This window comes from Nymphaea colorata, chromosome 9, assembly GCF_008831285.2.
Source record: "Nymphaea colorata isolate Beijing-Zhang1983 chromosome 9, ASM883128v2, whole genome shotgun sequence".
NCBI lineage: Eukaryota > Viridiplantae > Streptophyta > Magnoliopsida > Nymphaeales > Nymphaeaceae > Nymphaea > Nymphaea colorata.
The window spans coordinates 1,646,580-1,671,402 of NC_045146.1; the positions used below are offsets into that span (position 1 = coordinate 1,646,580).

General features: G+C 38.1%; 2 protein-coding genes across 4 annotated transcripts; both read left to right on the plus strand.

Moving 5' to 3' along the window:
• The first annotated feature begins 857 nt into the window (after nucleotides 1–857).
• On the plus strand, nucleotides 858–7,165 carry LOC116260463 (potassium channel AKT1-like). Of its 3 annotated transcripts, none has more exons than XM_031638829.2 (11): nucleotides 858–1,160; nucleotides 1,841–2,206; nucleotides 3,394–3,451; nucleotides 3,549–3,866; nucleotides 3,976–4,221; nucleotides 4,310–4,408; nucleotides 4,503–4,535; nucleotides 4,811–4,996; nucleotides 5,288–5,482; nucleotides 5,619–5,694; nucleotides 5,892–7,165. In XM_031638829.2, exons 1-11 carry the CDS (start codon nucleotides 1,006–1,008, stop codon nucleotides 6,767–6,769), a joined length of 2,610 nt encoding a protein of 869 aa, XP_031494689.1. In that variant the 5' UTR covers nucleotides 858–1,005; the 3' UTR covers nucleotides 6,770–7,165. The 3 variants fall into 3 exon arrangements, with proteins under 3 accessions (XP_031494689.1, XP_049935646.1, XP_049935647.1); XM_050079689.1 differs by lacking the exon at nucleotides 858–1,160 and adding an exon at nucleotides 1,604–1,710; XM_050079690.1 differs by lacking the exon at nucleotides 858–1,160 and having other exon boundaries at nucleotides 2,014–2,186.
• An 8,834-nt stretch (nucleotides 7,166–15,999) lies between these two features.
• On the plus strand, nucleotides 16,000–17,943 carry LOC116260061 (uncharacterized). The gene has a single exon (XM_031638138.2). The coding sequence runs from the start codon at nucleotides 16,401–16,403 to the stop codon at nucleotides 17,871–17,873; it is 1,473 nt and encodes a 490-aa protein (XP_031493998.1). The 5' UTR covers nucleotides 16,000–16,400; the 3' UTR covers nucleotides 17,874–17,943.
• Nucleotides 17,944–24,823: the final 6,880 nt, after the last annotated feature.

Consider the following 24,823-nt stretch of genomic DNA (forward strand, 5'->3'; position numbering starts at 1 on the left):
AACCACCATTTTTCACATGAGTTGGTGTTTTTTTTTTTCACTTTTTAATTGTATTTTTTCACATTTTTTCATTTTATTTTAAGATTTTTCGTTTCTGGTTTTTTAAATATTTTCCAAGAGTTTAAATAACTTTGTCATATTATATATGACAAAAACCTTGTTGTTCCGTAAATAATATTTATGACTATAGTTTATGTAAAATGACAACTGTGAATCACATGATCAATATTTCCTTTGTATTTTTTTTTTTGTACATTAACTCCTTTTTGGTAAGAAAGGCCTGCAGGAGCCGTTAAATGATAATCGATCATGTTTTTGAATATTAGTTAAAAATGAAGGAGAACAAAAGGAAAATCAAAAATAACATATTTGGTTGGAAAGGATAAATCAATGTAAATCTAACCTCTCCAAAATTTGAGGAATTAAAATGGAAAATGAAAGTGGTTGTTAGATCAGCTGGATCCTCTTTTATATTAGATCTATAATATAAACAAACACAAAAGCACATCTCAGATCCTCAATTTATGGCCAAAACCTCATATTTGAAGTTGGAGGCGAAGAGGGTCTGCCTTAAAATTTGGAGATTTGAAATTCTCAATGATTTCAAATCACCGGCAATCTCAGACTAAGGTAACATATCGACTAAAAAACGATGATCACATAAGAAATAGAAATATATATAAGAGAGTCATAAATTTTTCATTAAAAAAGTCGAACTATAGTTTTAAAATGTTAACAAACCAAAATAAAATTATTCAAATTAAGTGAAATCTTATATATATATATATATATATATTGATGCCGTCTGATATTCAATCTTCTGAACTCAGTCAGACGAGTGAAATGTTCTTTTTAGTTAGTTTGAGAGGAGAGTGGGGCCTAACCCCGATGCCACTCGTGCTGACGAGAATTTTTTCAGGAGATTTAAGTTAGCCTTTTTTAGGAGTTTGGCCTCCTCTTCCTCCTCCTCCTCCTCTGTGAGAGACGGAGAGGGAGAGGTGAACGATGAACGTTCCGGTGTGTGAGGGTGAACAGTTGGGCTCGATAGAAGGCAGCTATTACAGCCTTTCGCATGGCATCCTACCTCCACTTGGCGCGAGGAGCAACCGCCGAGTCAAGCTCAAGAACTTCATCATCTCCCCATATGATCGTCATTACAGGTTCTTTTCTTTTGTTCATTCTTTCATCACTTTGGTTTGGTATGTTTATACAAGTGTTAATCGCTTTTGTCGTTGGAACCAAAGGAATTGTATGCCCTTATCGTTATTGTGATTATTTGCAGTAGTGGGGTGCGTCAGGCACAGGTTTTCATTTCCCTTCTCCTTCATTATTTTTCTTCTCTTCTGTTCTTCAACTATTTTCGTGTACTCATGGTTGTGGTTGCTGGACTTTTCTATTTTATCATAATTTTTTGATTGTCTTTTTTGGGAAGAAATTAACGTTACAATTTCTGCGGAGATTTCTTTTAATGTTCTGAGGTGTTGGCGTTCTTTCTTTTTGTCGCTACTACGCTCCTTTGTTAATTGCTTTGAAAGTGCTTTGTCTTTTCTCTCATTAATGGATGATCCTGCTCGTAAGATCGTTTTGTAGTGGACCCAATTTTTTGGGTTTTGTCGTTATGTTTCTGATTTTAGGAGGGGTGGTTGAGGTTTACTTGAAGAGTTTCCCAACTCGTGTAACCCTGCTGTTTATTTTCTTTGCTGCTTATTTGTATGTGAAAATAATGCTTGTTTTCCTTTTTTTGTTTTTTGGGTTGAGGATCATAATTTTGCTTTCGACGCCCATAATTTTATTGTCTACATTTATGAGAATTTTGACGCTGTTTTTTCCTCTCTTGCAGAGCCTGGGAAATTTTTCTTATCCTTTTGGTTGTCTACTCTGCTTGGGTGTCACCATTTGAGTTTGGATTCCTGAATGAAGCCAAGGGACACCTTGCGGTGTTTGATAATGTTGTCAATGCCTTCTTCGCAGTCGATATCGTCATGACCTTCTTTGTTGCTTACATCGATAGGGATACATACTTGCTTATCGACGATCATCAAAAGATTGCTCGGAAATACTTGCTGTCTTGGTTTATTCTGGATTTCATCTCCACTATACCATTAGAACTTGGTCGACTGCTCTCACCACGAAGCCTCCGATCTTATGGGTTCTTCAACATGCTTAGACTGTGGCGGCTTCGAAGAGTTAGTGCTCTATTTGCCAGGTTACTCAGAGCTTCATACTTTGATTGAACATGGTTGAAAGTTGAAACCCTTATAGTATACCTACAGCAACTCTGCACTAGACACTATCTCTTGACAATTTTATGTGCTTTTTAACTTCACGATATTGCTAGTTGGTAATATGATCCATTTCGGTTCCTTACCTGCGTTACCCATTCTCTTTTGGCAAGTGGCGTGTTGTGTCATGTCTTATATGTGCATTTATTCTATCAAATAAATTCCAAGAGATAAAAATAGAGGGGTTCTTACATTATTAAAGTTGAAGTCCTGAGGTTTTTGGCATTCAAAACTCTGAAGTTAAAAGGTGAAATCTAACCCATGCGTATTCTTCTTGATTTGCAACTTGGAATCAGTAAAGGGAAATGAGAAATCTTACATTCACTATTCAAAAGTGATATTATTTTATCATGGACGACAGATATTATGAATTTACACAATTCTTTTTTGTGCACCATAGCCATGACCAATCATAAGAACAGATAAATTTTCTTAACATATGTACTGCATTGATTACAAGTGCAAGACGATCACAGAGGTTTTTCTTCGCACCAATGTGTGTTATTGTGTGTCTAATTCTGAACAAACTTTTAAAGATCATAAAGAGATGTTGAAATCCAAATCAAGAATTTAGAATTTAGGAGTTAACTTAAAGTATATTTAGAAGGAATAAAAAATTATGGTATTACATTATATCGTGAAATTTCTCCATTTCAAAGGCCACATGAGAGCATATAACCAAAAAGAGGAAAAAAAAAAACTCATACCGCCTCTTTGGTGTCAGAAAAAATAGGTGCTATGTATAAATCATGTGAAAGGAGCTTGAGAAACATGTTCTTCCTTATACATGAACGGGTCTCCTGAAGTGATGCAAACAAATTTCATGTTCATTTTTCATATAACGACTTTCAGACAAGGTTTTTGTTCTGGAAGCAGTTTCGAGGGAATGGGTTAACTTTTTATTTTGAAAAAGTTGCCATGCAACTGCAACTTTCAGAATTTTTATTCTTTTATTGATTTTAATTTGTACTTTCTTGTTCGATTTAAATGGCAATTACAAATATAGCTTACCCTAGGTGAAGGTTACAGTGCTGGAATTAGTTTTATGGCTGAAAAACATCTGAAAGTAAATTTCTGTTTCATTTTAGTAATGGGATCTGTCAATGGACAGGTTGGAGAAAGACAGAAAATTCAGCTACTTTTGGGTCCGCTGCTTGAAGCTTATCTGTGTAAGTTTTCTAGGGTACTTACCTGTTGTGTAAAGACTTTCTTTTTTCCATTCCCCCTTTCTTTGGATTAAGCTCATCACATATTTGCTCTATGTAGGTAACTTTGTTTGCAGTTCATTGTGCTGGCTGTTTCTATTATCTCCTTGCAGCAAGGTACCCTGACCCTGCAAAAACATGGATTGGAGCTTCGTGGCCAGATTTTAAAGCAGAAAGCTTGTGGGTCCGCTATGTGACATCAGTGTATTGGTCAATTACCACACTGACTACCGTTGGATACGGTGACCTGCATCCTGAAAATGAAAGAGAGATGATATTTGATATCACTTACATGTTGTTCAATCTTGGATTGACTGCATATTTGATTGGTAACATGACTAATTTGGTAGTCCATGGTACCAGCCGTACAAGGAAATTTGTGAGTTCTGTCACTACAAGTGAAATTCTTTTCTCCACTTCATTTCTTTTAGGTGATTGCTTTGCCCTCCTTATTTCTCCATTTGTATTGGTGCTTTTGTGCAATGCAGAGAGATACAATTCAAGCAGCTTCAAGTTTTGCAATACGAAATCAGTTGCCTATTCGGTTGCAAGAGCAAATGCTCGCACATTTGTGTCTAAAGTACAGAACTCACTCAGAGGGACTGCAACAGCAAGAAACTCTAGAGTCTCTTCCGAAAGCCATCCATTCCAGCATTACCCACTATCTGTTCTATGCTCTGGTTGACAAAGTTTATCTGTTTCGAGGGGTTTCAACTGATTTGATTTTTCAGTTGGTAAGTAGCTTTGTAAGTCCTTTGTCTAAATTCTTTGTTCTATTGATATATACCACTATATCTGCCTTATCTAAAATTTTCGCTCAAGGTCTCTGAAATGAAAGCTGAATATTTTCCACCAAAGGAAGATGTGATCTTGCAAAATGAAGCACCCACGGACTTTTATATTCTGGTGACTGGCACCGTGGTATACCTCTGAAATTACTCCATATAGTCTTGGTCCTTGATGAGGTGCCACAACTTTTAGTCTTATCTTTGTCGTATTTATCTTGAGCTTTCAGGATCTTATTATGTACAAGAATGGATCTGAGCAGGTAAGTGTTGTTCTTTTTTGCTGCCTTCTATGGTTTCCGTATGCCTTTCTTGCCATGAAACATGTACCCTAGCATACTCGGCCAACTTCATTACCAACTCCCAGCTCAATGCTTGTCCTAGTCATGTAGACTTCTCAAAGGATTCAAGCTTATTTTTTATTCTTTAAAAACTGCCCAATTTATATCATCCACATTCTGCCTTAAGAAATTGTCATAAATTTTTGTTACTTTACAGCATATAGGTCAGATATGATTGATGGATGAGCTGATTTCAGATTGTTGGCAATGCATGTGCTGGAGATGTTATTGGAGAAATAGGAGTTTTATGTTACAGGCCTCAATTATTCACAGTTCGTACAAGGAGACTTTGCCAGCTTTTACGGTTGAATCGTACCACGTTCCTGAATATAGTTCAGTCTAATGCTGGAGATGGAACAATAATCTTACGTAATTTTTTGCAGGTCTGTAAGATCAAAATTTTGTATTTATGACATGGTATTTGCTGTAACAATTTTCTATCATTAAAAATTGGGAGTCTCCTTGTGGTTCCTTTCCCCAAAACACTAGGTAAAGCTTTTACATGTTGAGGAGTGATTGGTGTTAGGTCTGTTTCAGGAGTTGATATTTCTAAAAGGGAACGGGTTCCTTCAATAAATGGGATTTGTGCATACCTGCTTGTTATGCACCTAAACTTCATGTCTTGAATTCAAGATGCCTTTGTGTTGGTGATTCCGTATTTCTTTGTTGGACAGCACTTGAAAGAAAGTGATGATCCAGTGATGCAAGGAGTTTTAGCAGAGACTGAGAATATGCTAAGGAGAGGAAAATTGAATTTGCCTCTTAACCTTTGTTTTGCTGCTCAAAGAGGAGACGTCTCACTGTTGAAACAATTATTACAGCGTGGCTTAGACCCAAATGAACCTGACATTAGTGGGAAAACAGCACTGGTTAGTAAATTTCTTTATCCTGTGGGACATTAGCAGTTGATCAAATGTGTTTATCAGTAGCGTAATTAACCTCTTGGCACTTTTATTGTCTATTACTAATATATATATTTTTTCTTTTCTTTCCTTCTATTATCAGCATATAGCAGCAGCTGAAGGAAATGGAAAATTTGTTCAGCTTTTGATTGATCACGGTGCAGACGTTAACAGCAAAGGTACAATATCATTGTCCAAGTTATTGATTTTTGCTGCCAAAAGTTCCAAAGTTATATTCATATGGACTAGCACGACTTTCCTCTAGCTGCTGGTTGTTTTCATCCAATCAGTAATGTAATATATCATCACTTTTTTCTGCTAGATGTACCTTTTCATGGTCTGCTACTGAAGTTTAGATTTTTATTCTTGCAAACAGATTTGGAAGGAAATGTGCCATTATGGGAATCAATAGTTTCAGGACATGATGCAGTGAGCAAGCTGTTATGTGAAAACGGTGCAAGTCTTCAATCAGGGGACATGGCCAACTTCGTTTGTGTTGCTGCCGAGCGCAGCAGTATTCAGATGCTGAAGGACATAGTTCATTATGGTGGTGATGTAACAATTGCAAGGGGCGATGGGACAACTGCACTTCATGTTGCTGTCTGTGAAGGGAATGCTGATGTTGTCAAGTTTCTTGTAGACCATGGTGCTGATATTGAGAAGCTGGATCAACAAGGTTGGACCCCAGTTGCGTTGGCAGAGCAGCAGTGCCATGAAGAGATAAGAACTCTGTTCAACTCCATAGGAGGGTGCCGTCTTAAAAAGACAGGCTCTGATTCTCATTTATGGGCACCAAAGTTGGCTCCTCCACCGCTGAAGAATGTCAACAGTATGCCTAATCCACTCTTTGTCCGTCCTTCAGTAACAGTTGATCAGCATAGGCGGGAACCAGACAAATTCCGGAACTCACTCTTCGGTATCCTCTCTTTGACACATGATTTTGGTAAACAAATGGGCCCGGTGTCTCTTGAAGACCAGACGAATGGCAAAATAGGTGACCAGGTAATCTCTAAGAGGGTGACGATTCATAGTCTCCAAACGGGACAAGAGGGCGGAAAGCTTATTCGGCTGCCTGGTACCATGGAAGAGCTACTTTGTATTGGTGCCGAGAAGTTTGGTTTTTTGCCTATGCGGGTCCTAACTGAAGATAAAGCTGATATTGATGACATAAGCTTAATAAGGGATGGAGATCGTTTGTTTCTAGTCGAAGATGCAAAGTCATCTGTTTCTAAAGAAGGGACAAGGGAGTTGTAACTTTTATCTGCCAATCTTTGAAGGCCACAGTTGAGATAGGTTTGCTTCAACAGGCTGCTCAAAGGATGACATGAATATTGGACAAAGTAGATTCCAGAGTTAATTCACCACTCTGTTGGTCTTGGGTCTCTTGGTTGTTGGATGTCCTCAGTCATGAAGAGGGGCTACTGTGATCATAGTTGATTGGTTGTGTATTCGGATGTCTTTGTATTAAAAAAAGGCTGTCACCGTTGCTAGCGGCTTCTGAATCTCTTTTATAGGTTGGACATGTTGTATGCACCACATTTCCAGCTTAAGGAAATTGCTAAATACTATAACTTCAATGGCCTCTCAATGGTGTACATTTCCAGTGAAAGCATCAAATATGCAAATTCCAGAAAATTTTTTAATTTTCAATAGGTACAATTGTGAATAAAGTGAAAATATTTGGCTAGTTGTTTGATGGCTTCATCGTAAGTCTTTGATCCGATGTTTTTTCTGTGATCGTAGAGATTAGGTTAGTGAATTGGCGAGATTTTGTTTTGTAGAAGGTGTGAGGCTCGCAGTGGCAAGGAGCACATTTTATGGATCTGACTTAACCATGGTTTCACCGGTTTCATTTATTATATGATTATATCACAGTTAGGTCCTCTTTATTAATCAATTTGTCTATATAAGGATGCACTTTGCACAGACTTACAAATAGTAGTTCTGGGTTAGATTGTGCCGTTATTATGACTTGTGGTATTTGCTATATTCATTAGTTGCTAAACTTAGTGTGTTCATTCAGAAGTGATTGCAAAAAATATGTTACACCAAATTGTGTATTCATTCCTTGAGCTTGTAAAATGGTCAATTAGTGGCTTCAGTTGATTTCTCACCAATGTTTAACTTATAGTCTTGGTCCAGACGGGTGGTGTTACTCAGACAGGTTCATCAAGAGTGACGGGTTTGGTCCAACTTGTGCTGTCTGGACCCTCTATCTTGGCTGTGAAGGTAAGCTCTTGAGTCTTGACGGATGATAGACTTGGGGAACCAGCTTGCGTTGCAGTGTTCAATGCTCTAAAACAAGTGAAGATACAGATCATATTAAGGTGGTATCATGCTCTATTATTCTGTACTGTCACATAGTATTCGTTCTATTATTTTTCAAACATTTTTGTTTTAGTTTATAAATATTTTAGTGTTTTTTCTCAAAGTAAATGTAACAGTATTTTTTGCTGATGTACAGCTGATTCAGCTGAATCGTCAAAATTGGCAACCCAACTAAATTGATGTAGTTTCTGATTTTTAGAGCATCGATCGGTTGCTGTTAAAGCTTATGAACGATGTTCTCAGTTAGTAGTACTTGAATAGAAGAAGTTCACTAGATGGAATTTCAGAGGAAGTTTTAAGTTGAAGAAGGTCAAGGTACTCAGTACCTTGGGTGAATATTTGCCATCATAATCTCATACCTGACCCCGTCTTCCATGTTACAAAGACAAAACAGTATGAAAAAAGGATCAGATGTAAACGGCTTTTTCATTTGATGCTGCAGGAGATATATTTTAACGTTTGCATAATTTATAACTTCAATGGGCTCAAGATTTCTTATGCTATGTTCATTGCCATTCACGAACCTACAATTTAAACTTCGAACCTTTTTATTAGTTAGAGTTGCATATGTTGGACAACTCTTGGAACCATATCAAGTTACCAGTTTAATTGTAGCTTAGCACTTTTAGTTTCTAAGCAATTGGCTTTCAAACTCAGTTACAATATTTCTTTTTCAAGAAAAAGACTTCGTCTGCAGATGATCCAAATAGATGCATAGAACAAAATTCCTACGTAGGTCTATGCTATCTTGAAGCAACAGGGAAGCCGGAATTTTTTAGCAGAGGGGCACTAATATTTTGAATTCATGGTCATGAAATATTAACATAGAAAAACAGCATACTTATATGGGTTTGTGTGGGCAATTGCCTACATAAGCCTGCGTGTGCCTCTGCGACTGTCTTGAAGCTGTCCTGACAGGTTGTATTTGTTTTCCCTAACAAACAAAGTAAAAGACGTGTAGGTGGACGAAAGAATCCCTGCTCTACTAAAAATTTGAGTAAGCTAGTTTGTGTCCACTTGTAGACTACATGCTTCTTTAAACTTATCTCTAGCTATTAAAAAACTTTTTAAATATAGATACGACACAAAAGAAACAGCATATTAAGTAGGTCAAATATAGGAATCATAATAAAAGCAGAAGCATACTGCGTTGAATGTTTTTATCACTGCACCTTCTATAAAACTATAGTTATTTGAATATTAAAATGCAAAATAGTCAATACTATCATTAATACATGAGAACTACATAATTGATGGTCTAAGATTGGTCATAAGTGGTATCTTCTTGCGGAGCTAAACCTTAGCACACTTGCTAATGTGATTTTTTTTGAGGTTTAAGGAATCTTTTGAACATTTATGGCCCGTTTGACAATAAAAACATATTGTTACTGTCTCATGAATCTGTCACAAAAATAAGGCAGATTCACAAAACACTTATTACATTGTTTCGTAAAGCTGTTCCATTTATTAGAGGCAGATTTATGGGATAATAACAATGTTCTACTGCTACCAAACCGCCTTGCATGTTTGGTGAACAAGTGTATCTGGCCAGGTTCTGGTGGATAAATCCGACGATGTTTTACAACATATTGCCGATTCCTTGCATTGGATAGTGTGTTTAATGACACCTGCACAATGCATTGCACCGGATGATTGCGATTAAAGAATGATCCAGATGGCTATAGGATTTTACCTCGTACATATATACAAAAGCTAAAGTCCTTTTTGAGCTCTGTCTGATTACGGCCACCCGATGCATTGCAGTGGGTACAAGTGTAATTAAACATACTACTTATGCAATGCATAAGACAAGTGTCTGTACCTTGAGAGGTTGAAGGATTTTCTCAATCCAAACTTTAATAGAGAAATCCGAAAATTATATATATATATATATAATTTTGTCATTAACTGCAAGGGAACAAAATTAATTTGGCCCTGGACATAAGGGCTGTGACCTTGATGTGCTGGACGCCGCTGTCAATTATCTTCGGTTTGGCACATATCGAAGTAAATGCACTGATTTTTAAAAGGCATTCTTGATAAAACAATAAAATATTGAGAACTTTACAGAAAGCAAAGCCAAGAATGAAAGACTATGTAACTGTTAATTTGCCATTATTTATGTAGCATCAAAAGGTAGAAGAGGACGCTCCTCCATGGCCATCAAGTTGCTGTCTCACAGCTGTCCCGGAGACTGTCCTTTTGTCCTCAATCCGTAAAGTCGAACCGGAAAATGTGCACGCTTTTGTCCTGACCAGAACAAGTCCCCCCCCCCCCTTTCCCTTTCAACAAACATTTATATTTATTGGGGCTCTCTTGCTATCGCCACACAATGTGGGTGCCCCAAAAAATGTCTTCCACTTTGAATGGTGCAGAGCTGAGATGGACAAGAGGTATGTGGTCTAGGGCTATGTGGGTGGTCCTGCATGTGTCTGACGGATCAAGGGCTCCTCGTCTCCCCTCGATTAAGAAGTCAGGTCTTGACATCCGGTCCTAGGTCCCGAAGCAGCTTTGAGCCCTGAAAGTAAGGAGGAAGAGGGCGGGACTTCGGCTGTTTTCAGAATATCTTCCCCCTCGTCCCATGGCGTCCGGCCCAAAATATTTTAATCCATTGACTGATACAAGAGTTGTACAGGCCCATGTATTATTTGTATATACTAATTTATTTTGTTGATTCATAAATCAAGTAATATTTGTTTGTAAAAACTACTTTGTTTTGTTGATTTGCAGACCAAAATCCCGGAGGTGGGGTGGGAATCCTTAGGACTCTTTTCCGAGCAATGGGTATTTATATCTGCTTTCTCACAACCCCCAATATATATATATATATATATATATATATATATATATACCACTCCATATTCGAAGCGGTACCGCTTTCATGACAACTGTACTGGATGGGCCCACCAAACTTTTTTGGATCTTTCATTGGATTGGACCTGGTAAATACCTAGATCCTTTCAAAATCTGACCCATCTACATCTCTTTATACACACAATCAAAAGTAACACAGTATTCCACTATGCACAAGTCAACAACAACTCCTTGTACATACGTGAACCATTGCTTTTTCGCCAGCTTCATGAAAGTAGCCACGAGGGGAAAGCTGGTCCAACTATGGGGCCATTACAAGTCCAATCCTCAGTTTTATTCTTGTAGGTACTACTCTTTCGAACTATGACCATGAATGATGGATGTACAACACTCACGTTAATGTGTGTATGACTCCCTTCCTAGGTTCGGAAGGAGCCTTCGACTCAGGGGAAGAGGAAAATAGAAGAACTTTGACTTTTTCTAACACTTGAAGGACTGTTTGGGGAACCGTAACACTATCCTGAACGCTTTAACACAAAAAATTGATTAGATTCATCATACGTTTTAAAAAATGTTTTATGAATTTACTACATTTTTAAGACAGATTCATGAGACAATAACAATAACATATAAGTACTTTTGCAGGAGCATAATCGATTTGCTTCAAATGGGACATTCTTAAAATATTTGGACTCAGGTTCTAGCAAAGGATCTAGAATGGCAGCTTGATTCCAAGAATATCAGACCATAACCAAGCTGAATGCGGCCAAGATGCAGAGAGAATCAGTCGGTCGGTCCGTTCAAACCTGGATCTGGTTACTTGGATTTGATACCAAAACTATGATCCAAAAAATTTATGCAAATCAGCGGATATACAGTTGGGATCCGAATTTAAATCCATACAAAATTGAGGACCCCATTTGATCTACACTTCACACTGCCAACCCGGATTGGCAAAGCAACACAAAACGTCAAATTTAAAGATCAAATTGGGTTAGGGGAAGAACCGCCGGATTCTGGCTGCGCTGATTGGGGAAGTCCGAGTCAAGGTTGGTGCGCCCTCACTGGTATTTTCTTTTCTTTTTAAAAATACTTCAGACAGTGTAAAGCCAGCTAGATGCATAGGCCAAGGAAAAAGCACTCCAAGTGTTCAACTTTTACCGGCGGAGGCGCACTGGCTAAATTGACGGAGCTCCGGCATCATCCGAATTTGACTTGAAAAAATAAACAAAAATCTAACCATTAGTTAATAAATTTTCAATTGACTTTAACATAGTAAGGAGCTGCTGAGATAATAAAACTTAAGCTTAGGCATCGGGTTGGCCTGACATCTCAAAATAGAGTTTGGGCTCAACCAATCTCGAAAAACCCGAGCTCCAGTTTAGCTCGATTGAATTTAAAAATATAATTTTAAATATAAAATAATATATAAATATAATTAGTTATACTAAAATATTTTATATATATATATAAAATAATAAAAAATTTAAGAAACCAATTATAGAGTTCGAATCAGGTTTATCAAGTCCACCCAGGCCCGCCTGGGTCCCTACACAGCGGTGGCTGACCCAATGCCCAACCTTAACTGGACCCACGTTTACTCAAGTCTAACATGTAAATTTAAGGGTGTATCTCGACCCTACTTATTTCCAACCTTGCAACTAATATAATTCTTTTTTTCTTCTCATAAATATACGGATATATATCCATTTCAACAGATATCAATGGCTGCCATCAGCACCGGCAATGATGCAGTCGTCTCACCATCGCGAATATTATATGCATGCATTTTGGAGGTTTATGGCGGCCTTATAATGCGATGAGAATGAAGAGATTACAGGTAGTAACAGAGTCAGATAAGATAAGCAACTAAGAAAGAACGGAACTGTGGCCGGTGAGTGATTGATGAAATTATTACGGGACAATGGATTGTAAAATCCCAAAGAAAAAGAGTTTTGTTCTTTAATTCATGATTATCATGATAAACAGACGGATGCAGAAGCAACGGAAAACCTTCTAAGAGGGCGAGGAATCAGGGAAGTTAAGCAACGGTTTACACATAGACGAACAGCTTGTTCTCGATTTTGCAAATACGCGGTGTACTCGGGTATTAGATGAGAGGTCAGTTCCTGTTTTTTTCGGGAATTCAAAATATTAAAAATATAAAAGTTAAGAGAAAACAGTGCTATAAAATGCCATATTAAAATTTAAAATTCGTTACTAAAAAAATCATAAATCTTTGTTAAAGCCACTTCAAACCATCTTTACAAGGGTAAAATATGGCTAATGCCAATGTAAAAGTGTGTTTTAGCAAAAGATTTAAAAATTTTAGTCATTCAACATTCTAAATGATTTATTTTTTCTCTCTCTCTTTCCTTCTATATATATATATATATATATATATATATATATATATATATATATATATATTGTTATATGAAGTAATAATTTTCACATTTTCCTTTACATTTTTCTCTCAGTCATTAATTTATATAAAATGAACGGTCCTAATTAAATGGTTGGATAACTGTGGATAGCCAATATAAATATATATATATAAAAGAAAGTCGGTGAAAACCAAACTAGGATAACAGATAAAAATGGACTTACTAAAACTAATTGTTAAAATACATTTTTTTAAGTAACTTTATAGATAATAGTTAGTTATCTGCATGAATTCTTAAATTCTTTTAGATTGCATTAGTTCAGGGCAGTAAAACCGTTACAGGATCGTTGAGTAGAGACATTGATGGCGCCAAAAAAGTTTGCATAAACCCACTGCTTACTTAATTTGAAAGAAAGTAGAAATTAAGTCAAATAATTGGGAAGACTAAGATTCCATGCTTTTAATGCTCATTATGCACGAGTAGACAGTGCTGCAGAACCGCAGATTGCTTCAGTTTGACCCTCCAATGAAGCTCAATGCGCAACGCTCCACAGTGAAAACGAAGAAGAAGAATCTCAGCAGCAAGTGATTTATAAGTCCGCGACTGGTAATAGTCATTTCATGTAATTTTTGAGTCATCACAATATAATTATGAGTGCTGCCAATGAAAATTTTCATGTTCTAGTGTGGGCAGTAGCCCGCCCAGCCCCCATGTATCTAATTATGAGTGCTGCCAATGAAAATTTTCATATTCCAGTGTGGGCAGTAGCCCACCCCAGCCCCTATGCATCTCCTCCTCCTCTGCCTTCCACCATGCCATCTTGGCTCACTCGATCAAAGGACACTATGTTCAGAAAAAAAAAAATGAAGAATCTATATAAAATCCGACTTATGAGAACATCATTCCCGTGATAAAGCTTCATTGAATCTTATATCGCGTTTGGTGTGCCTTACTCTGCATATGGAACATCCCCACTCGTACGCGTTTCCTTTTGAAGCTTGTACGAGGTGCAAACACGGGATGTCAGGTATCGCGTCCTTCTCACAGCGTTACTGATGGTGCCTATATGCATAATACATATATATGAAGCAACTTTAATCATGGTATATTATTTGCTAAACAAGAACAATCTTTGGGATTTTGGATGTTTAGGTATTTAACTGGATCTTTGCGTATTGTACATTGCTTGTACATATGTTGGAATTGGATAAGATTTATGATCCTATGGATAACTCAAGCTCCGAGTTAATCCGACTCGGTACCGGAGATACATGAGAACTGGTGTGGGCTGCCACCCGTCAAGTGTTTTACCGGAAAAATAAAAAATGACATTGTGTTGACTTAAAAATTACACGGAATGCCGATGTCAAACCTGTGCTGGTGACTCGAGTGCCGTTCAACCAAAATATCTTGGCTCCGCCACTGATCCCAATGACTCCTCCATGTTATGGAAGTAAAATTTGATATGTAAATCTTTTAATCTGGGTGTTGATGAATATATTATTTCTGACATAAAGTCTCTTTAAGTATATAATAACATATGACTGGAGATGTCCCAATCTCTCAAAAATTTACTACTATCAAGATTATCATCAAAGGAAACTAGTTTACTGAGCCCCTTGTCATAAATAAGAAAAGGACAGTGATGTGGAACAAAAGTTCATTGTCTCCTATACTTTCACTGTCAAGAGAGGAAAACTTCTGTTTCACAAACTGTAGCCATGTGCTCTGATTAATGCCTAAACCTACTTGCCCTTGTTTTGAGCTTCCAAAATCTAGATTTTTTTGAATATTAACCATAGATAGAGAGAGAGAGGGGGAGAGAGAGAGAGAGAGAGAAGCTTCTAGAGAATGCTCAATTTCCCAGCCTGTTCCCCAACTCCTTGTGATTTAATCTTTAAATTTGCTCACAATGACCAAGTCAAGGTTTAAAGCCATTGCTCCCCAATATCACTAGCGCTTACAGTCAAGAAAAGCTTGACTCACATGCCAGTCTATTAAAAACAGCAACTGTTTGTCTGAACATGATTTTAGTGAGTCACCAGGTCCAAAGCTGGGACCAACTCCCTCAAACTCCACCAAGCTCATGCTTCTTTTCCTGCTGAATTTTGGGGCCTCACCTTGGTGATCCAAATCCCAAATTTTTGACCACAATAATTTCCCAAGAACAAGAAAGGGGAAAAGAAATTTAAAGTTGGTCTTTCTATCATGGTACCAACCAACCAATCAAGACCAGACACAAAACACTTGGAAGATTGTAAGTTTTTACTTAGCTAAGTATTTCTTATATTTAGATTCAGTCATTAGAAGTTTATAGTTCAAACTGTATATATAACACCCAAAAAATTTAGTTTCGTATTAAAGACTCCGAGGAATCTACAAGGGTTTATAAAGGAGGTTATTATATAGATAGTTGTCTTTGTTTGTAGTCTTTTTGAGGTTAAAGCTGAAACTGGTAGGAAGTGGATTGAGATCTGCTCGAACCAAATGACCGAACATAAGAGTGGGTTTGCTTGTTACAGTTTACCTTATGAGTCTTCCTCAAAGATTATGACATTCAAATTTTTAGGACAAATTCATAACAACCTCTCGTTTTACTCTGTGATCAGCCAAATACATACTGCAAAGTCTGCAATTAGTTCCTCAATTAGTCTTTCTTGTTTTACTCAAACTCATGGCCTTATTTCTAAGAAGATCCGACTTTGCTCTATGTAACAAAACAGAGAAAGATTTTGGACGGTGGAATGAATGATGAGCTGGTACCATCTATCTGAATTTGGTTAAATGGGGTGTTGGAATCATGAAACTAAAGAACCCTAAAACAAAAATTTCTAAGATATGGTTTGAAAAATTGTAAGTTTTTTCTTGTATGAATTGATATTTCAGTGGCACTCGCCAAAGAAAAGGAGCTCTCATATGGGGCCGCCGTCCCAACTGAGCATCAAACCCTTTAAAACAGTTAACACTGCTTGTTTCGTTTCAGCACCGACACTTTCTTTTTGGTCTCATCTCTCAACGTAGAGCAAGACTCTCTCTCTCTCTCTCTCTTCTGCAAACTCTCTGCAGTGTTCCACATTTGTAAATCTCATCACTGCCAACAGACCCTTTCTTTTGCTCCCTTCTCTTTTTGGTCTCCACTCTGAAAATAAATCTCTCTCTCTCTGAAAGCCTTTTATTTTAGTAAATTTTGCAACTACCAAGATACACCATCCTTCTTTACCGCCCACAATCAGCCTTCCATGCTTCTGTCCTACAAAACCCCCCAAAGAACGGCGAAAATAAGCAGCCCTTGAGCCAAAAGAAAAGGCAGGCTGCAAGATTTGCAGGTACAAGCACAGAGGAACAAGAGGAGACCAATGGTCCTCTCTTGCAAGACTACCGCCAAGTGCAGAGAGGATGGCAGCGGCAATGCAGCAGGCGGCGGCGGTGGTGGCGCCGGTAGCGGATTCTGGCTTCTGGTGCTTTTATTGGACGACAAGGCGTCGAAGCACAGCCTCCTAAAGAAAGCCCAATCCACCATCTGGGTGTGCCTCTTCATCCTTGCGTTCACCCTCGTGCTCTTCACTCTCTGTAGTTTGGACTCCGTGAGCCGTCCCCACCACCATCACGCCCCACCCCCCACCGCTCTTTACAAAAAATGGCGTGCCGTCAAGCCGCCGGCGAAACCCCGAAGGCCTCGTTTCGACCGGTCGCTGGCTCTTCACGGATTGGGCACCGTGTTCCGGCGGGGGACGTTCGCCATGAGCGACCTTGTCGTAGCTCACTTCAGAGAAGACACAAACGAAGAAATGTTGAGGTTCTTCTGCCGCGGCCTCTTTCGCTCTGGCGTCCTTTCTAGAGCCGACATTGTCTTCATCCTCCCGTCTTCTTCTTCGTCCTCCGCTCTGGCTCGCATAATTCACGAAGAAGATGGTTACTTTGTTAGATTGATGGATTCGCACAATAATACTGAAAGATCGCCGACAAAAGGAATCAGTCGATTTGATTCGCGTCTGTTCATTGGCTCCCATGACAAGAAGAAGCCGCCCATTTGGGGAGCTAATGTCAACAGAAATTTCAGCAACAGCAGCGATGGACGGACAAGTATGACCCTCGGATCAATTGTTGGCTTTGATGTTTCCGAATTGAATCCCGAGAATTCACTCTCGGGGTTTCTCGACGACGTTCCTATTCAATTGAGAAGGTGGGTGTGCTACCAATTGCTGTTAGGCCGCCTGCGGCATCAATTCAAGCACGTCGCCCTCGTTGATGTGGAAAGAGTTATGGTAGTGGGAGACTTAATGGCCGGAATCTGGCGAAAAAACGGCGGTGCCAGAGGCGGCAGCGACGGTCTGAAGTTATTTGTGGAAGAAAATTCACCACACAAATGCAGAGGAGCAGAGCACCCACCCAAGCCAGAGAGCTTGTACAAGAAGGATCAATTGGACAAGGAGAAGAGATTGGTGAACAGTGGCATCATTCTAGGACCAATGGTGGAAACCAGGAGGTTCATCAATGAAATGGCAATCGAAATAGTGCGAGTCGCCGTCCGTCGGAAAATCAGAAGACCTTTCCACGACGGCGAGCTGCTGACGTACCTGGCCGTCACCGGCCAGAGCTCCGGCAAGGCGATCACGCTGGAGAATGCGCGGAGCTATTACTATCACCATTCCATCTTCAACCCTTCACCGGCTTCGTCCCATAGGAGCTTCATACTGTATGGTCACGACAATTGCTCAGGAATGGGATTCAAGAGTTTAGTAGGATTGCTTCACAATGAGATCTGTTCATCTCCCATCGATTCAACTGTTTATAGAGATTGTTTATACGCGTATACACAACATTCATAGCATTTCATTAGCTGTATCATGTAAATACGAAGTTTTTTGCTCTTAATGAGGAGTTGTCATTCTTTTCTAAGCTTTTAGTTGAAAGATAAACAGATAGATATAGAGAGAGGGAGAGAGAGAGTTGCTTTTGTTGTGCTTCATGTTGATTCATATGATTATTAACTGTAAAGATGAAAAGTAGAAGAGGGGGAGTGAAGTAAACGATAAAAGATAGAACTAAAGAAGATTTGTGTGTAGAGAGAGAGAGAGAATAAAGACATAGAAGAGCGTGAAAGAGTGCGTAGAGGAGGGGAAGCGGCAGCATCGGTTAAGAGGAAGGTGGGTGGGGGCAGTTAAAATCATGCTACCCCGTATGGGGACTGCACTGCAGACTGCAGTGCAGCATTCAACCATTCATTCCAACCACGTGCACACACACAAGAGAGAGAGAGAGAGAGAGATTATTCCCTTAAAATTCTCATTAAACATTTTAAACTTGAAGATGCTGAACATTTTCAACCTACTAAGTCTGAATATAATAGTAGCTCCCATGAAAATCAAATTCATGATATGTCATTTATGCTGACTTCTTGTTATGCTAGTTCTCTTGAAGCAACTTGAATGACTTTTCATCTCATAAGAAATACACATGTTAAAGTTTTTAAAGGTGAAGTTGATTATCTTTACTACCAAATAGGTATGTAAAAAGAAAAATGTCTGAAGTGAGGATTCCTTCTCACATTCTTCTTCTTGATAAGAGCATCTCTCCATGTGAGAGAGAGAAACGGACGTTTTTAAATGGTGCATGTCGCTATGATTGGGACTTGAAAACTTCCATTATTAGATGGAATTTGTTTAATGTATTTGATAATTATAAACCGTGCAATGAAGTTTCATGACGCACAAATGGACAAGTTGATATAAATAAATCCCCCCCCCCCCTTAAAATAAACAAAAAAAGAAGTTGAATATTTTTCCTTTCTTTATTGGACAGAATTAAATGAAAATGGTGTAGAAAGGGAAGCGAATATTTCGAAATGTATGAAATTAGGAAGCAGCAAGATTCTCGAATGCAGCGTGAAGCGGAGTTAAGGAGGGAGGAGGAATTCTAAAAGTAAAAAAAAAATAGAATACAAGTAGGTCCTCTTTTTGCTCATTAATTCCAAAGTTGTAAATTCTGATCACATTGACGCCGCATTAACTTGTGGGCTCCCTTTCTCCATCAACAACAGCTAAGCGGCATTCAATGCGTTCATTCATTGATGTGAATGAATTGATCAGCCATGTCCATCCTTCACATCATCCATCATCCCCCCCATCACCATCGCCATGGCTACGCATTTCACATCATGCCAACCATGTTGTTTGCATCACCCTAGGATGCCCATGATTGTGTCAGGTCATTCCATACATTCCACATGGTATGAACCATGTCCCATACCATGGTCATGGTGATCCACTCCCATTGAGCCTCATTGATTCCTTATTTTCTCGTATCCTCAAAATCTATGCCTAAAAAGTTCATCTCCTTGTGAGCATTATTTTATTAAAAAAAACGCATATAAAACGTAAAAAACAAGTCAGCTCTGTATAAAACGTGAAAAAACATGTTTTTTTAAAAGCAAAAAAAAAAACACGTATAATTTTCTCCTTTGTTGTCCTTTTTTTCGTTTTTTATTAATTTTTATTTTTTATAATTTTCAAAATTTACTAAACGTTTTAAATTTTTTAAAAATTCTTCGATATACAACTTTGCCGATTATATATGAGAAATTTCTCGGAGTATAATACCATACACATTTTTTGAGACAATGCTTCAAAGTGATGGAGTGATGGAGAAGAGTACTTCGTGGTACCATAAATAAAAACGTTCACTCTTTTTCTTATTATTTCTTAGTTTTTAGTCTTTTATGAAAATTTTTCAATGTTATGCTTCAACTTGTATATAGAGTTGACATAAACAAAAACTAACCGTCTATCAACGTGACAAAAGACTCTACTATTTGAGGGAGGAAAAAAGAGAGGAAAAAGTCATTTAGATTTTAATAATATTTTGCCTCCAAATTCATTATAATAAAAAGGATGCTAGTTTTCTTTTATTACCATTTATTTCAGCCAAAAAAGAGAGTACATATATGTTGGTGAGTCAACTAAAGGGGACTCTCATTTTTATTTAATTGATGAAAACTAAGTTCATGTTTGGCAGTTTATTCCTAAAATCAAGACCCACAATTCACCCGTAATTAGATATTTTCTTTTCAGTAAAAAAAAAAAGAAGAAATACGAATACTTGTTAGTACGTTCTTTTCATTCGTAGCAGGTGGGTCCATGACTCCAACCACAACCAAAATTTTTCATTAAATTAATCCTCATAACACTCTTGAAATAACAAAAAAAAAGAGAAACCGAACAGATTTATATTTCGTTCTAATAAAAAAAATTTGTTGAGATGGACGTTTATGCATTATTGGACATAGGACAATGTTAACGACGACTATGACGAGATGACGACGATGATAGCTCGAGGGGTGTAGCATAATTGTTTGAGGTAGAGGTGAACATGAGCCAAGTCGAGCCCGAGTTAAGTTAGCTCGAGTTCGGCTTGACTCGATTAATGCTCGACAAACTCGTTTGAATGTATAGATTATTACTTTGCCATAAATCGAGTTCGACTCGATTAAGGCACCACAAACTTGAATGAGCTTTCCTAAAAACTTACATAATTAATTAACACCAATATATCGGTCTTTTAATGAAAAAAAACGAATCGGATATTTAAAAAATCTCTACACATCATTTTCGAGCCAAGCTTTAACCGTTCAAGTTCATTAAACTCGAACTCAAGTTTGATTATTTAAACGAGTCGACTCATGAACTTGGGCTCGACTCATTAAGCAAATGACTAGGCTTGAACTAGTTCATGAGTCGAGCTTTAACAAGTTGAGCTCTACTCATTGTTCACCCTATTTTGAGCTGAAAGTTCACTAACATTCTAATTGACGAGTGTACTGCTTTTCACCCACAACTGGAAACAACCTTGAAGTTCCGAAATGAAAAAAGGACTAAAGATTGGAGAAGTTCTACACATGCAATAATCCAAGGGGCGAAAAGGACAGTGGCACCGACGGCCGGCGATGCCTCCCATGCACGACGGCCCACGACACGGTACGAGCGACACGTCCCCGTCTGCCGACACCCATTGTGGAACCCAAAGCCCACTGTACACGTGGCAGCAGACAACAGGTTCTCCCACAAAAACTGATCTCTCCATGGGTCCACTTCAAGATCTGGACCTCAGACCCGCTTCTTCCCAATCATGTGGTACGTGGGAACCGTCCCAGATCCAACAAGGGGACCCAGAGGCCCCCACCGGACAGCTCCACCATGAATGGCTCTCATCAGGGTGGTTGCGCCTTGCTGATCAATGCCAGCAGGTCGAGTTTGGATCCGATCCGAGGTTTCCAGATCTGAAATGGGGTACTACTATGCGAATTATCCATGTTGGGATCTGCTCTGGATCCAGTATCATTTCATGTGTAACGTGGTAAGGCTTGCATGTAATATACCGAAAATGAATTTGAATCTGGTTGACCCGTTTTGGTGAAATCCAACAGCCAGCATTATGGATCTGCATCCGAAAAGAGTACTATCATTGGTCTGAATTACTTTTGAGTGGAGAGCAAGTACTAATAATGGATCTAATCTAAGTACCGGTATTGTTTTTATGGATCTAGAGGGACTCAGTACCGTGTGGGGGATGTTCCACCGCACGGACCTGCAGGGTTGGCCCTATCTCATCAATATTTGTTATTTATTTCCGACATTTAGATCCAAGTTGAAACCAAACTTGAGAGTGGAGCTAGAATTTTTTTTTTTTTTGGAGGTTGAATATTGTTTTCAAAATGTTTATGTTTGTAGTAGGCAAAATAATATTTTTCAAAATATTTACTGGTGGTAAATTAAAAAATTTTGAAATATTAAACAATAAACTTTTTTTTTTTTTTTTTTTTTTTTTTAAATATGAAGGAGCCCCTTACTCATCTGCACCTGACAGAAGCAGCGTAAGGTCCGAATTCACATGCAACGTGAAAGAGCTGCTGCTACTTGTGATGATTCATATTTGAAGATGCATTGTTTTTGAAAAATTTACTTGTTCTCTCTCTCTCTCTCTCACACACACACACACAAATACACACACTTACCTTGGATGTAGTTAACCATTTCTTCATTCCTATTCATTTCCCACAAGAATTTCTCATCCTCAGAATATCGATATGCAAGTCATTGAAAACTTGAGCAAGATTTTCTACTGTTACAAGAATGTCTGCCATGAAGAGAAATCACTGCCTTTAACAACTAAATCCTTCCTGCATACGACAGGAGCCGACTTTTCCAACCTGCAACTTTTCTAGCAATCTTCATGCAAAGTGGTTTGTGGCGGAGAGGAGTCATTTCATTTCACCTGCAAATGGGGGCATCCTTAAATTATTTGTAGGCAACATGAATCGATACTTTTCAGGAGTTGTTAGATCTACCTGAATGCATGTATTATATATATATATATATATATATATATATATATATATATATATACGGGTCTGGTCTTCAAAGAACACTAAAGCATTGGACATACATGGCTTCAGATTTTAAAGATTCCATAACATAGAGCTAAATGCATCTGTGCCGCATACCCAAGATGCATTGTCTTGCCTGCTTGTCAAGTTTGGGCCTCTCTGTCTTGGGGAAATGCCCAAATGCTCTGCATCCAAATATTCTCAAGTATTTGTAAGATATCTTATCCCTGACCATGCGTCGTTGACAACATCACTTAACGAAGGATGAGTAGGAGATAAGCTGATTACATTTAGGGCTGGGCATCAAGCTGACCCGGAGCCCGTGGCCATAACCTGGGCTCCCCGAGCCTGACCTGATTTTAAATAAAAAATAAATAAATAAAATATTATTTTTTAATAAATAAATATGATATTTACAAACAAAAAGTATATAAAAGTGTGTTAAATATGATTATATAATATATTATTGAGTCGGAGGGACTCAAGTGGCCCGACTAAAGTTGGGGCTGGACCAGCTCGAGCCCTTACTTGGTGGCCCAAGCCCACTGACCCAGGCCAGGTATCGGAAAGGCTGTTGGGTAGCTGACCCGATGCCCCCACTTGAGTGCTGTCATCAATGCATTTCTTTAAAATTGTTTGGTCTGTGCCGACATACACCTAATTCTCTATGGGATGGTCGAATCAGTAAATGGAAAAATTTAAAACATCTAATAAATCTTAAAAATTATAAAAAAATTAATAAAAAACGAAAAAAAGATAAAGAAATAGGAAAAAAACGTATTATACGGGTATTATATGCGTTTTATATGCATTTTTTGTTTTTTTGCATTAAAAAAAACACTTTTTTTCACATTTCATACGCATTTTTTTTCAAATAAAACGTGTTTTTTGTGACAACGCATTGGCACATGTATCGTGTATGGGCATTATACAGGAAGAAATTTATCGGGTATAATACGACAAAGTTGTAAATTTCAGAAAAATCTTGGCAAATTAAAAAAACTTAAACATTTAATAAATCCTGAAAATTATAAAAAAATAAAAAATTAATCCTGGTTCACAAGTTGTGCTGACACACACTCATTATGCCTTTGGCAAAACCGCACATTCGGTGAAGTTTTGCTGTAGGCACTTGTTTTGGTACACCTGATAGACTTAGTCTTCCTTATATTCTGAACGTATCTAAAGATTACTAAGTAATAAAATCAACAGAAATGTTCTATCTGGCATGCTCCGTTTGTCATGACATTCTCAAGACATGCTTTCCTTCCATGCCTCAAAGAGGGGTTTCTTTTCACATTGAACATCTCATTCTTTAGTTTGTTTGAATTGACTATGTAGCTTCATTATAACACGCTCATTGTTGGTATCCATTTCTCCTGAAATCCTGATACTTCTGTGAAGTATATGATTAATTCTCCAACATTAATAATGAATATATAAGTTATGTCCATAACTTGGCATGATGTTATGGGGTCAAACGAAGTGAAAGTTCGACTGTTTTAGTTAACAGTGGTGATCGACCTTTTTCATAAGACATAGTCAGAGACTTCCTGTCAAGGGAGTCTTCATTTAAATAGTGTAGGGACATCTAATAGAATAATATGTTTTGGTAGTCTCATGATCTTTGTCCGTTCGATGGTCAGTGCTTCATCTTTCTTAACTTGACATCCATGATTGATCAAGTCAGAGTCAGTAATATTACCTAAAAAAATGGAATACTAATTTACTGATGGTTCTCAATTATGAACTCTGCATTTGCAACAGTTCAGCTGTCAGTAGTCAGAATTTTCATCAGCTCAAGTTTTTATTTATAGCAAGTAGACCATCTCCCAAGTGATGATTAAAAGAAAAGTCAAAAGTTTCATATATTCTGATTGTTGTGACTCGGTTGTATAAAACAAGACTACGAGCATTAAGCCAAAGCCAAACGGCTCTTCGTTCCCATGTTCCAAGAAGGACAAGAATGCAAATGACGCTCGCCTAAAAACGTGAACAAGCTTTTCATAAACAGTTGTCCCACAACCATTAGATGGCAAGCACCATTTTCTGAAGAACAGTTACCAACATTAGACCTCAGTGCAATCATTATTAGTCCCTTGACAATATGTCCTGAGCTTTGCAGAAAGTGGAAGAAATGAATCAATTGATTACTTGACAAAGGCCTGTTTTTGTGAGAATATGACTGGCTCAAGTCAATATATAAACCTACCTCCGCTCACTCCATCATTTTTATTTTCCAAATGAAAGCAATTTTGATGGGGAGCTCAGAGATGTTTTGGTTTTGCCACTGCTGGATGAAGCAGAAACTCATCAAAGGTGATGCCATTTTCTTGCAGAAGTCCTAAAATGCAAGTATTTTCTGAAAGGTACAGTAAACTAAGAGAGCAACTCTGG

Bases quoted from the DNA above. Each gene is read 5' to 3' on its own strand.
- LOC116260463 (XM_031638829.2), top strand. From the start codon at position 1,006: ATGAACGTTCCGGTGTGTGAGGGTGAACAGTTGGGCTCGATAGAAGGC. The intron at 4,997-5,287 runs GTCTGTAAGATC...TTTGTTGGACAG, and splicing joins TCTTACGTAATTTTTTGCAG to CACTTGAAAGAAAGTGATGA. The intron at 5,483-5,618 runs GTTAGTAAATTT...TTCTATTATCAG, and splicing joins TTAGTGGGAAAACAGCACTG to CATATAGCAGCAGCTGAAGG.
- LOC116260061 (XM_031638138.2), top strand. From the start codon at position 16,401: ATGGTCCTCTCTTGCAAGACTACCGCCAAGTGCAGAGAGGATGGCAGC.